Source organism: Squalius cephalus (assembly GCF_949319135.1).
Source record: "Squalius cephalus genome assembly, chromosome: 22".
Lineage (NCBI taxonomy): Eukaryota > Metazoa > Chordata > Actinopteri > Cypriniformes > Leuciscidae > Squalius > Squalius cephalus.
This window is the reverse complement of record NC_137143.1, coordinates 28,750,055-28,763,267: the sequence shown is the minus strand read 5'-3', so window position 1 is coordinate 28,763,267 and position 13,213 is coordinate 28,750,055. Positions and strand designations below refer to the sequence as shown.

General features: G+C 39.3%; 1 protein-coding gene across 6 annotated transcripts in view; it reads right to left on the bottom strand.

The window, feature by feature from the left end:
• Positions 1-5,580: 5,580 nt before the first annotated feature.
• Positions 5,581-13,213, bottom strand: part of sox13 (SRY-box transcription factor 13) — a 28,243-nt gene continuing 20,610 nt past the window's right edge. For all 6 annotated transcript variants that reach the window (XM_079856964.1, XM_079856966.1, XM_079856965.1 and 3 more), the window contains exons 10-14: positions 12,747-12,868; positions 11,487-11,562; positions 10,656-10,823; positions 7,688-7,904; positions 5,581-7,592 (exon numbers count right to left, since the gene is read on the bottom strand). In XM_079856964.1, the coding sequence (XP_079713090.1) occupies positions 7,346-7,592; positions 7,688-7,904; positions 10,656-10,823; positions 11,487-11,562; positions 12,747-12,868 (830 nt within the window). In that variant the 3' untranslated portion in view covers positions 5,581-7,345. The remainder of the gene's footprint in view (positions 7,593-7,687; positions 7,905-10,655; positions 10,824-11,486; positions 11,563-12,746; positions 12,869-13,213) is intronic.

Here is a 13,213-nt window from a genome sequence, read left to right as displayed (position 1 = left end):
TTGTCAGAGGCTGTGGAATATTACAGCCTGCTTCCCCCTCCTTTTCTCGCTCTCGGTCCTAAATGCGTCTGCATCACCTGGCAAAGCTCAAACTGAGATTTGAAAGTCATTATCTGCTCAATGATCACTAATCTCATTCCTAATGTCAACCCCCCCCCCCCCTTAAATGTCAATCTAATGGTTTTCCAAAACTGGAAAAGGGGGCAATATTTATGTAACAGTGTTGTGTAGTTTGATTCAGGTCACCATCTGTGAGGATTCAATGTCCTGGAGCGAAATGGACAAGATTATTTAAGTTCAGAATATTAAATTCTGAATTAATTTCACTGGAGAAAGTCCTTAAAGGGTTAGTTCCCTAAAATGTGGTCATTCATTACTCACCCTCATGTCGTCCCAAGCATGTAAGCCTTTGTTCATCTTCGAAACACAGATTAAATTTTTTTTGATGAAATCTGAGAAAAAAAAGATCTTCATTTGTGTTCTGAAGGTGAACGAAAGTCTTACAGGTTTGAATCAACATGAGGGTGAGTAATTAATGACAGAATTAAAATTTTTGGGTGAACTATCCCTTTAAGGACTTTCTTCAGTGAAATGGCAAGTTTGTCTGCATTTAATATTCTGAATAATCTTATTTAGTCCTCACAGATGGTGACCTGAATCAATCTGAAAATAAAGGGCTATCCCTTTAAATACCTGGACTTTCTGGTTGTTTGTGGTTTTAAAGTGTCACCTTTCCAAATGTTTAGAATTTCATCTAGTTTCAATACTGTGCATCTAAAATTCTCTCGCCTTCACTTCACGACTCCCATTGTCTTCTAAAAATGCTTTATTTAAATTGCATTTTATTTCTTTGTCAAGCTTTTGCCGTAAAATGATCCATTTTTGATGATCCATCAAATGATCCAACAGTCCATTTTTATCCGAGTTAAACATTCCAGTAGAAACTTGCCTGAGCCCCACAAAAAGCACGAAATTCATCTTTTTATTTGTATCATGCATACCGAAAATGCCAAGAATTGCACCATTTTAGTCACTCATTGTACTGTAAACTTAGAGGAGGGATAGTTGGGAGGGTCTGTCAAGAACATGCCAGGTCATATCCCCAAAATAAAAAAAAATACATGATATTTTGCAAAGAAAAATGAAGCCTTTCTATGACTATTAAGATGTATTGCATTGTAATATTATTTTCATGACAATTAGCATGTACATTTCAAATGACTGTATTGAATGAATGAGAATCCAATGGAATTCAATGAGGGGGGAAAAGTAAATAAAAGAGTGAAGACATTAAAGTGGTAAGAATTTGGGGAGGGAAAATGTCAGACTGCAAGAGATCTTAAAGTCGGCATGAAACGGAAGTTGAAATTGTCATTTTTTCCTTGTTGTGACGTATATCCGAGTGAAACGGCTTCTGAAATTAGAAAAAAATGTAGGGCGGGGCTTGATTTCGTCCTTCGGGAATTGATTGGATCGTTGGAGGTTGGGCGTTGCAAACAAAATGGAGGCAGATTTGAATGCCAGTTTACATTCAGTTGTGGAGGATTTCTCTCCACTGGACTCCCCACCGTTACCCTCCCATGAAGGATTTTTTATTGAGGAGCCCGGCGACGAGAACGAGGACGAGCAGCTAAATTTTCAATCAGCCCATATTTATATGAGCCTCCCGCGAACCAAGATGAGTCAAGTCAAGTTATCAGTCACCGATAGCCGCATCCTCATCGGCTCTGGCCGCACCCTTTCGCCATGGCACGTGACCGAAAGAGAAGAGAGGTCGTTTCGAGGGGGGAGGGAAGGGTAATGTATTTGATTAAAGATTATAAGGTTACATGAATTTTAAAAAAAATAATGAAGTGCACAGATAAATCATTTATAATAAACACTACAATATTACATATAAAAAGAAGATTTGTCAAATTTGATTTCATGCCGACTTTAATGGCCCCAAAACAGGCTCTATTTTCTTTTTTATGCAAAATTTAATTTCTTATTTTTTCCCTTTTAATTTTCTGGTGAAAAGTGATCTGTAATGTTTTTGTGAGATCCCTCTTTATAGAGTGGTGGAGGTATGACATCAGAACCCGGAAGACTAATTCGCCGCCGGTTCCTTCGAGATTTTCCTGTGGGGTTTTTGATTGTAAAAGCCTGTGGTAAACATAACTTGACAATATGACGTTTTGTTCTACTACGTAAAATAACACACCCATAGCGAAACCGTGAATTTTGAAGCAGTTATGTTCATTTTTGCAAACATGCGTTTTTCATAAGTAACTAGATAAGACAGTTTGGGGTGTGTGTCGTGTACGTTGCAGAACAAAACATCAAAGTATTGTCAAGTTATGTTTACCACAGGCTTTATTTTACTCATAAATTAAAAACCCCATAGGAAAACCTTGAAGGAACCAGACTTCTGGGTTCTGACGTCATACATGTACCACTTTATAGAAGTCAGTATCTGTATAACTGGAATCATTATCTCTCTGGCAGCTTCTTGAACCCAAGTGTCCTTTTACTGACCAACCAGATCAGTCGCTGATCAGTTAGTACAGCAGTCATATTCAGAACGTCTTGAAACTGAAGCTAGGCGTTGTGTTTGAGCGGTGGGGTCACAGTGAAATCCCGGAGGTGTCTCTGGCTCTGTGTCAGGTGCAGGTTAATAATAAAACGGTTTGAGCCGAGGGCGACGACTGAAAGCAAGAGGCCCTTCAACAAAACCATGAATAATTTTGTAGCCAGTGTTTCTCTAATGACTTGGAACAGCCTGATAGCTCTGTGCTAATATACTTTGTTTTGGTTCTGTTCACTGCTTGGATCTAAAACTTGATTTGCGATTTTAAGGTGAATCTTGTGAAAACATTTCCAGGTCATATTTCACCACAAAATAAAAAACAATTGCGTACAAATAAATTTACCATAAAGATTCTCCTAAAATTTCAAATGCTGTAATGTGAAAAAATTTAATTAATTAATTAAAAATACTGTAAACGTACTTTACAATGTACATTTATTTACTTTTTTTTTCTCATTATATTAAGCTACTGGGATAAATTGTCATAACGAATAAAATATGCTTCACATTCTTTATTGATAATGTCATATTTCTTGATTTGAGATATGACCCGGACATGCTCTTGACAAGTTTCCATAAGATTCAATATTTAAGATCAGTTAATGTATTTTTAGATCTTTGTCACTTTGTGGTCCATGATGACTGAAAAAAGTGAAACATATTTATATAAGTTGCATATTCCATACATGCATTAAGAATGTTATGAATTTGAACAACATGTTCATATAACAGGAGTGCAATGGTAAGATATCTGTGTAGATGTACATATGTGAATGTGTCCACCAAGAAAACCACTTCTGTTCAGTTTTCTTTTCTTTTTTATGTGAAGGACATTTCTAATGTGAAGGGGGGAAATGTTTACAAGCACCATTTATGTTTTTTGGAAAGTTTAATTTTGTTGAAGCGAGATTATATTTTTCCACTTTAATATGAAAATTTCAATGTGGCCACAACTGTTTATTCCCTTTGGAATTAAGACTTATGGTGCAACAAAGTAAATTTGAACATCCTAGACATTTCATAGCACCACCTCTGTGTGTATGTATGTATATATATATATATATATATATATTACACACACACACACAAAGTTATTTTCTCTATGATTTGAAATGACCTTGTGAATGTCCCTTTTTAAACCTCTGCTCTTAAAAGGGATGTTTACAGGAAGCATCTGTGTCAGGATTTTTATTATGATACCAAACAAATCGGTTTCACAGCTTGCGCTTTATTTGAGATCAGTTCTTTTGTGAATGTACTGAAACAATGTACAGATAATGTTTCATTTATCCTTATATCTTTAATATTTCTACTTGTTTTGTATATTTAACTGAACTGGGAGTGTATTGGGTTATTAGGTTGGCATGGACCCAAGTATGTGTTTGCTGGAGACCAGCAGGGGGCGCTACTGTAGTGCAGCGATGCTTTCGGCACTGATAAGGAGTTTGTAAATACTGTGAAATATTGTGAAAAAACACTGTATAATGTTTTCGCTTCTATTCAACTGTGGGAGGATAATTTAATAATTATTCCAAAAATTTCCATTAAAATGTCAGAGTTGTCAGATCTGTTTGTGTGCATTTGCCTTTGTATAAAAAAAAGTTGCTTTTTCTTTTTTTTTTTTCTTTGATATGCTATAATAATCTGTACTGTGCATTAAAAATGCCAAATTTGCCTCTGGTAACCCAAAGTGAATTGCGAGTCTTTTGCACCACACCCGGTCAAACACTTCAGTTTCCTCCTTGAACTTTTGCCTGTCTCCTGTGGACGGTGACCTGCATTTTGTCCCGGTAAGCACAGGAACACTACTATTGAGGATATCCTGAATCAAACAAGCACAATGCAGTTACACACGTGCAGGGAAACATCCTCCGCGCTAATGTGGAGGGACTCGTTTTCTGCAAGTCTCAATTGTACGAATGAGCTAAAAGCGTATATGGAGAGAGAAGGGAAAAAACAGCTTCCGCAAAGAAAAAATACAACGTTCTAAACAATCAGCCTAGCATCAATATTACTACTGAAGTAATTAAATGTAATATTCTCTACAATGGATAGCTGAAACACAATATGGCATTTTAGTAAATAAAGAGGACAGGTAATGATTCGCAAGTTCTGGTCAGTCAAATAGCAGCGCTAATGTAGGCCTATGTTCTGATTTGTTACGAGAGTTGTGTTTGTGAAATATTTGATGGAATCAAGATGGAGGACATCTATGTATGATCTAAAGTCACTAAATCCTATAGTTCCTTGAGGGTTGTCTGAACTATTGACTACTGAACTTTTAAAGGTAGGGTAGGTAATTTGTTTTATTAACACTGTTATACTGGTTGAAACGTATCCTAATTGCAGTCAATAATAGAAGTGGTCTACTGTGGAAGTCTCATGAACAAAATATGTTCATCCAGTGCAATGCTACTATGTCTTACCTGCCTGTCAACAAATGTATTTGCATACCTCCGCGCACCTGCTCACACAGACATCACAGGTCATCAGTGTGTTGTAGTCGAAAACAGCAGTCATCTTTTAGGCCTACAGTTTCTTCTGAACCAAAACAAGCTTGTGCTGCGTTCACGCCATGTCATAACCATAATTACGAGATGGTAACCCGTGTCATTCTACCCGGAGCTGTTCACATCCTCAGACTAGGATTGGTACTACTAGAGCTCTGTAAGTTGTTTACGTTCATTATTATTGTAATGTTATGTGCTTTGAGACATGAGGTAATTTAACGCCTTCTCTCGTCTCATGACTCTTTGCAAACATTGATGTGTTTTGAAGGAGGCGTGGCTTTGTAGACTTGCTATTGCTAGCCGCTCCGAAATTGCCTACCCTACCTTTAAATAAAAACTGGATAATATTTGAGCGATAATGTCCATCTAACTGTATATTATCACCTACTTGCATGTTTGTGACTTAGTTTAATCATGAACACTTCACTAATTATTCACTGATTGCTTAATCATACTGAAACATATCTCCAAAAAATATAAAAAAATGTAGAACCACAAAAGTAAACATAACATTTTTATTTATGCTTCAAAAACAAACCACAAAACTTGCTTGGAAAAATGCAACATACAGAAGAAAAAAAAACATGTACACCTTTAAATTATACACTTTTATAAACAAAATAAAGTCTATATCTATATTTTACATCCGCTGGTTTTGCAACGTGTCTGGATTGCAATTTTTCCAGTTTTGCCTCTACAGACAAAATACAAACTGTATTTCTGTATCCAGTTTTATACATCATTTCTTTAACATATAAGGTTTAGCATAGCAATCCATTCAGTGGCAAATCCTTTCTAAAAGCTCCTCTTTAAAATATAAAGGTTTTTTTTTTTCTTTTTCTTTTTTTCACAAAATGTTTACATTTCAGCTCAACTGTAAATCGACGAGCGGCCCAATAATACAGGCCCAGTCAAGAGAACTGCGGGAATGGTAACTCAGGTATTTTCTTCAGCACAAACTCACTCTATATACACACACTAAAATAGAAAAGTAAACCAAATTTTAAAAATGGGAGTAATTTGAGGGGTATTATTCACATGTACTTTCACAAAATGAATAGTAGAAATTATTTGCATATATATACACAAGTGCAAAATTCTACTCTGAAAAAAAAATTGTTCTATTATGAGTCATGAGGGTATGAAAAAATATATTAGATGGAAAAAGTGCATTTCAAGTGATTATTCTGCACTAAATAAAAAAAAAAAGATTTTGACCTAGGGTAATATTTTAAGTGCAGTACCCAGATTCAAACAGCAGAGGACGCCACCAACCTGAAGAAAGCCTGCAGTCCTTCACTGCCCTCAGACAGAGTCTTAAAGAGGCAGGCTACTTAAATCTCTGTAACAGAACAGCCTATAATCGTCATCTGATAACTAGATATAATAAATTGGACAAGGAGTTCGGGAATGTTCCTTCCTTTTTCCAAGTCCACTTGTTTTCTTTTTTGCTCAGCCCTTTAGCTCTGGAAAGTACCTTGGCACAGTCTTAACAGGAACTTTTGCAGGAAACCCCTGGTGACATCAATAAGCATTATAAAGCACACAGGCTTTAGTTTTTTTTTTTTTTTTTCTATGGCTAATCATTCAGAGCTCTCCATCTATTGGCTATTTCAAGAAATAGTTCATCCAAAAATTATATTTTTGTCACTGTTTACTCGCTCTAATCTCATTTTCATTTTTGGGTGAACCGTTCCTTCTTATGCATTCTATTATTTGACACTGTATGATCTGTGGAACTTTTTCAAACAAGTCAATCGTCAATATTCTTATCTATACCCCTTCTAGAAGAGTCGATTCCCTAGCATTTTCTTATGCACTTTACAGATAACATTTACTTCATAAAATGTGCAGTAGACAATTTTTGCAACACCAGCTCCACAGTGCCTTCAAACGACTCAAGATCTGCAGTCTAACAGCGAATATTGTAGACTGAAAAAGTCTTGCTTTTTCCAGGCTCTGGTCAGTGTGTAAGACCTATCCTGTATGCCTGGCCTACACCACTGGAAAAATCTGAAATATGAATATCTATCCTTTGTTTAACTACTTGTCATCATGTCTGCTGCCTCCCTAACCAACCCTAGAGGACCATGTGACCGATCTGGCAGGTTTGAAACCAGTTTGCAAGGACATCCTCAAAACTGGACTGGAAAACACTGACCTATACCATTTTTTGGACACCATCACGTCCGATTATTTTCTCCATCTCATTCCCCCTCTTGCATTTTCCACCCTCTCTGTCCTCCCATCCTTTCCTCGTTTCATCTCAGTCGGTGAGGACAACCAGCTCTCCCTCACTGCGTTCGCCCGTGTCACTCTCCTCCCCTTCGCTGTAGGGCTGTCGGGGCCGTGCGGCCTCCTGCGTCTCGTCGCCTCGGACCTGCGGGGGCTCCAGAGCTCGGGGCAGGTAGTGCTCCAGGAGGGCAGGGTGCAAGGGCAAGGTGGTCATGGACACAGGTGTGGTTGGGTACTGTACTTCACTGGAGGGGTACGGTAGCTGCTGCTCTGATTGGCTGTGGGAAGAAATGTTGACTGTAAGAGGGCGAATCGGGAACCATCATTAGGTTATTCAGACGACTGACATGTTGAGTGTGTCTGCGGGCATCACCTCGGAGGGTACGTTACTCGTTGCTCCTGTCGTCGACTCTTCATCATGGCCTTGTACTCTCCCACCCGCAGTCGTCTTCCCTCTACAATACAGGTGCGCTTTGGCCGGGGTTTGTATTTGTAGTCTGGGTAACGTTCCAGGTGCTGCCGACTCAATCTGGCCTGCTCTTCATAGTACGGCTGCTTCTCCTGATTGGACATGGACTTCCAACGGGAACCTGAGGCAACAAGCAGGCATGAAATTAAGGTATTATATAACAGTTTTCAAACTTTTAGGACATGCGGCCCCCTAGGTTTATCTAATTTCACTCGCAAACATCATTGCTATATTACTTGATGCGTTCGAACATCATTGCTATATTACTTAATATGCTGCATATAGTGTGCAAAACTGTGTCTACACCTTGCCGTAACAGCTTGAGGATGTCTACACTGGACACGACAAAGTGACCATTGCAAATCCATTTGTTTTTCATGTCAAAAGTAGCACATGCACACTTTGGAGAATGTCAGAAACAGTACTAGGCGTCAGTTTACTGTCGGGATTTAGTGTGTTGCATCGTGTCGCGTCCGGGGTAAACAGGGTATTAGTTAAACTGAAACATTCAAAATATCAACAGCTTTCTTCTGAACGTTATCAGGGAGGAGCAGTGGAAGACCTGGAGCTGTGCTGGTGTTGTTAATCCACCCCCTAATTTATTCATTTATCTATTATAATGTTTTTTTTTTATTTTATTTCGTTATTTTTTTACAAGCAAACCCTGGTCTTGTACATAGTTATTTGTGGTCGCACATGTGGACCATGTTCAACCTTGGAATAAATAAATAATCATAAAAAAAATTATCAACAGCTTATAGAATTTTGTGTGATGGCGTAGCTTATTTTTCATTCAGTTTTACCATCTTACCATCTCTGGTATTCAGGATTTTGACAAGCCACCCATCCATTTTAGTTGTTTTTGCTCAAATTCAGTTGCGCCAAATATGCCGTAACCATAGCAAATGATTAGCTGGGAGAGTAGTTAAATTGCCCACTCTAGTGGATGACTTAAAAATTTGCTAGTAAAATCTCACATTTACAGCATTTACATGGTCTCTTGCCATCTTCAACACACCAAATATTTATCACAATCTCAATGTTACCTCTTCCAACCCTAGACCAAAGCTTGAAGTCGTAACATTTAATGGGGGCTCGTCCGGGATAATTACAAATTATCCCTGTAATTGTGATAATTGGAGTTTGTTTGTTAGTGGCAAATGACGGTACGTTGTTGACGTATTGGTAGTGTACTCATGCAGAGTGTTATTGTAGAGCTCATCTGCTTATATATTATGGACACTAATCCACTAAAAGAATTTGCCTAAGGAGATTGTATGCCTCTATATTTGAATTTATGCACCTGTTAGTAATGAATGAAGCTAAAATAGTCAAACCAGTTTATTAGAAGGAAGTGTCAATGTACTTTTGGCTTGGAGCAGGTTTTTCAGTGGTATTTTTGAAAGTCTGTGAGTTTAAATTCCACAACGACAAGGAAGAGAGAGATAATTCAGAGTGAAAGTACAAAGAAGTGCAAACGGGGAAAAAAAACAATCAGCGACCTGAAGAATTCACTGACCTAATTCGCTACACGTTGGGAATGTTTGACTTTGTAAGAATTCGGTTTATTGACTGCATGCGTGCATCGCTGCCTTCAATGACAGTGTGCTGCGGGCTAAAAGGGTAGGAAACTGACAGAAACTTAGGTGTGTACCAGAAAGAGCTTCAGGCCATGTTTGGGAGGAGAAAAAAAGCTTGAATCAGGAGGGTCTCGGTAGCGCCACAATGGAATGGAATGCAAGTGTTTTGTGAAAGGAAAGCACTGAGGAAGGCAGAGGTGCAGCAAGGGATGAGGGGGCTGAAGTTCTGGGTGTTGTTTTCCTGTCACCCCAGGAGCCAGGTGGCTGTATGTGCCCTGGTGTGACCCCTTTTCTATCCCCCTAAGACCTTCTGTCCTCCTCTCCATTCCAGGGGGCCACAGCAAGTTACATGTTCGAAAATATAGATGTGTTTTACAGAGTAACACTTAAACTGCTGACTGTAGGATTAGCTGTGAGCATAAAGAACCCACAGTTCCCATAACCCCCCAGCCCAACCCAACAATAAACAACTGATCTCAAGAGAAAGATAAAGGAGTAAAAAGAGATGAAATAATAATACAACAATGAGGACAATGTTGTCAGAACAGGTGCTTCAGAATCCACAAAGAGAAAGGATTAGAGACAGTACAGTCACTAGAGCATTCCTTTCGTTGATGACATTTTTCTTTGACAAGACGACCAAAAAGTTTGGACTTTCACAAGTTCACACTTGCATATAATTAAATAGAGTAAAGGTTATGCGTATTTGGCTTGATGTCCGAGGGGATGGCTCCATGCTCAGAATTTGGCCTGAACCCAGAGTACTCCCCCCATCCCAGGTTGGGATAGGAATAGTTAGAAGTGAGGAGATGGGGTGGTGGAGGGATGCTGGAAAACTGTCATGGAACAGAGGTAAATCAGCTGTATATATACACCTCTTATCTTGTTAATTGAGTTGATTAACTGAATGCGCTCCTCTTGTGTTAATTAGGTAAATTTTCTGTGCTCCTCCCGAACTTTGTTAATAAAACATCATTTGGTGGACAAAGCTAACACAGTTTGCTTATATTACTATTAACAAATAAAGACATGAATATAACATGAACTGATGATGTGTGGTCATTGGGCAGAGCAAAAGACCAAGTACAACAATTACAATTTGCAAATAAAGTTGTTTTTTTGTTTTTGTTTTTTGTATCAGTCATTTATGTGCATGCAACATGAGAATGTTCAAATATAGCAATATTCTGATAATATGACTACTAGTAAACTATCTAAAGTTTGGTAACAATCATTAGACAATCATTATCACTAAAATCTAATTCAAAATGTCTTGTCAAAACAAATCTTACCAAGGATCTTGCTGATACTGGAGTTGTGCATGTCAGGGAACGCCTGCAGGATACGTCGCCTTTCGTCTTTAGCCCACACCATGAAGGCGTTCATGGGACGTTTGATGTGGCCAGAGGAGGGAGTCCGGGATTCACCATAGCTTCCCACACCAGAGATTGCCATCTGTCCTGTTGGGAACAACAAGATTAAAAAAAAACAATCAGTCTAGACACACAAAACTTCCTTTTGTTTGACTACACGCCCTGCAGCCAAGTGCAATTACACAGGCAGGTGGCATCTGTGTTTGCTGCATGCCAAAGAGGTTTTTATTGTATGAGAAATAGTCATAAATTCACCATTTGTTTATTTGATCAGAAAATTGCATGATCGACTGAAATTTCTTGATTCAAATTTTGTGCACGTACTAGTGACATGCAAAACTATCCAACTATTCTGAGGGTTTCCTGAACGACTAGTCAGCTAACCTGTCTTACCTGCTAGCCATCCATAATTAGATTGGGATGAGGTGATCTCGAAATGGACATGCTTCTTAGGGGGTGTTTACAAAAGACCAACACGGTTTGCAAGAGAATGGAACGCAATGCAGGGATCAATTTTTTTAAGTTGACACAGTATCACTTTAGGAAACCGTGCAAGATGCAACACAATAGCCAAAGACATCATGTTGAACGTGTATGGCTGTATCAGGAAAGGAAATTAATTAAAAAAACACTGTCCCATGCAAACTAACCAACAGCTAAAGCATAACAATCAGACAGCATACTAATTAATGTACCACCAAGAAAAAAAAAAGAAGAAAATTGAAGTTGACAATGATGGCCCATACGTACCCTCAGAGTCACTGCTGAGGTGGTCCTCATTCGTCCTGAGGCACTGTCCTTCATCCATCCGGTCTCGAGACGACTCCTTATAATCAATCAAAATGAAAAGACAGAAAATGTAATGCCTGCTACAGACTGTATGATTTCAGCAATCCTATAAGATCATTACAAATCACACTGTACGACATGGATCTAATAAACTTGGGTACTGTGCGATGATAGTGTAGAGCAAGATGAATCGCACTTTGGCAGTTGTGGTTTTTAATGTGCGCTAAAAAAAGAGCAGGAAGCAAAAGAGGAAAATATGGACATGGTATGCCAATCTTGCAAATGGAGCTTGAGGCAAGTAGTTTTAAGTTTTAGCGCCATGTTGCAGTGATCAATACGCCACTTCATGTTGCATTTTTATTGGCTAGTCAGTAGACGCTAGTCATAGTAGAAAACACACTGTGAGATGATCATGCTCATTTTTTTTATACTGTCAGAAAATTATCGCATTTTGACCGTGCGACAGGACCATGACAACCACCGTTTAGGAGCTACGACCACAGAAATCGCCACGATTGGTCATCTTTCGTCTGGGACAGTCCAAAATCGTACAATGTGTAGAGAGCATAAGATACAAAGGGCCCCAGCGAAATTTGTGGTTGTCAAATACAATTTTGAAGCTATACTCTTCTCCCTTTCAAATAGCTTGGCATTGTTGTCAATGTCTACCAGGATATTCAAGAGTATGCAAGACAGTTGTACAAGTGTCAAGCTGTAAAAACAGGTTTAAGTGGAATGATTCAAAACCCAGTTGACAACAAAGGCGAAATCACTGTCAGATCTCCCTGAGGTTAAACTGAACTCAAAAGCAGAAACAAAGTGGTTGTCGAAACAGGTGTCTACGGAGACTTGAGGCCATTTCACAATTGCCACGAACACAAACAAGTGAACATACAAGTTGTGGTAGGACTCTAATAGCAGCTGCTCTTGGCTGAAATGGGAATGTACCCCTTGTTTAACCGATATCATGAACCTCTGTAAACCAATATCCATCGCTGACCCTGACCGTCCCTCTTCTCCTGTAACACAGTGGGTGTTCTGAAAGAGGGCTGTTTCAAGTGCGGGCCATTAATGGATACTTGCCCCGATGTTTCAACCTTGAAGCATGACCAATGGTGACAAACAGCGGGCCCCAGGTGCCGCCCGAGGAACCTTGGAGAACTGGGGTGTGGAGAATGTGAGAGCGTGTTTGTGTGTGTGTGCGCTAAGACGTTGACTCACCAGCCTTGTGTTGTTGTCCCTCTCACGGTCCCTCTCTCTGCCCGTCGGGCCTTGTCCTCCACGCAACAGCTGCTGGGCATCATGAATGGCTTGTGTCACAACATCACCCTCTCCCAAGAAGCCTGAAGAGTGAAAGGGCGAGAGAGAAAGGAAACTTTAGACAAGGTCAAGAGAGATACATTTATCCCTCTCTGTCTTGTGATGCACAAATAAAGCCCTTGGCTCGGTCTCAAGTATATGATCCGATCCAGGACAAGACCCCAGTCTTGAGTCCAAAGGCTTAAGACAAACAGTCACGTCTGAGGTGCTGACACATTCTCAGGGGCTGGTTCGAAGGGGGAACAGGTTTTCTGAACTGCTGACAACTGTCGTTAATACTTGGGATAGAGGCATGTTGGCAGTGGGAACCCTAAGATGGGTCCTTTCTAACAGGGTGCAGAGAGTAATTTTTACTGAATGTGAACCTC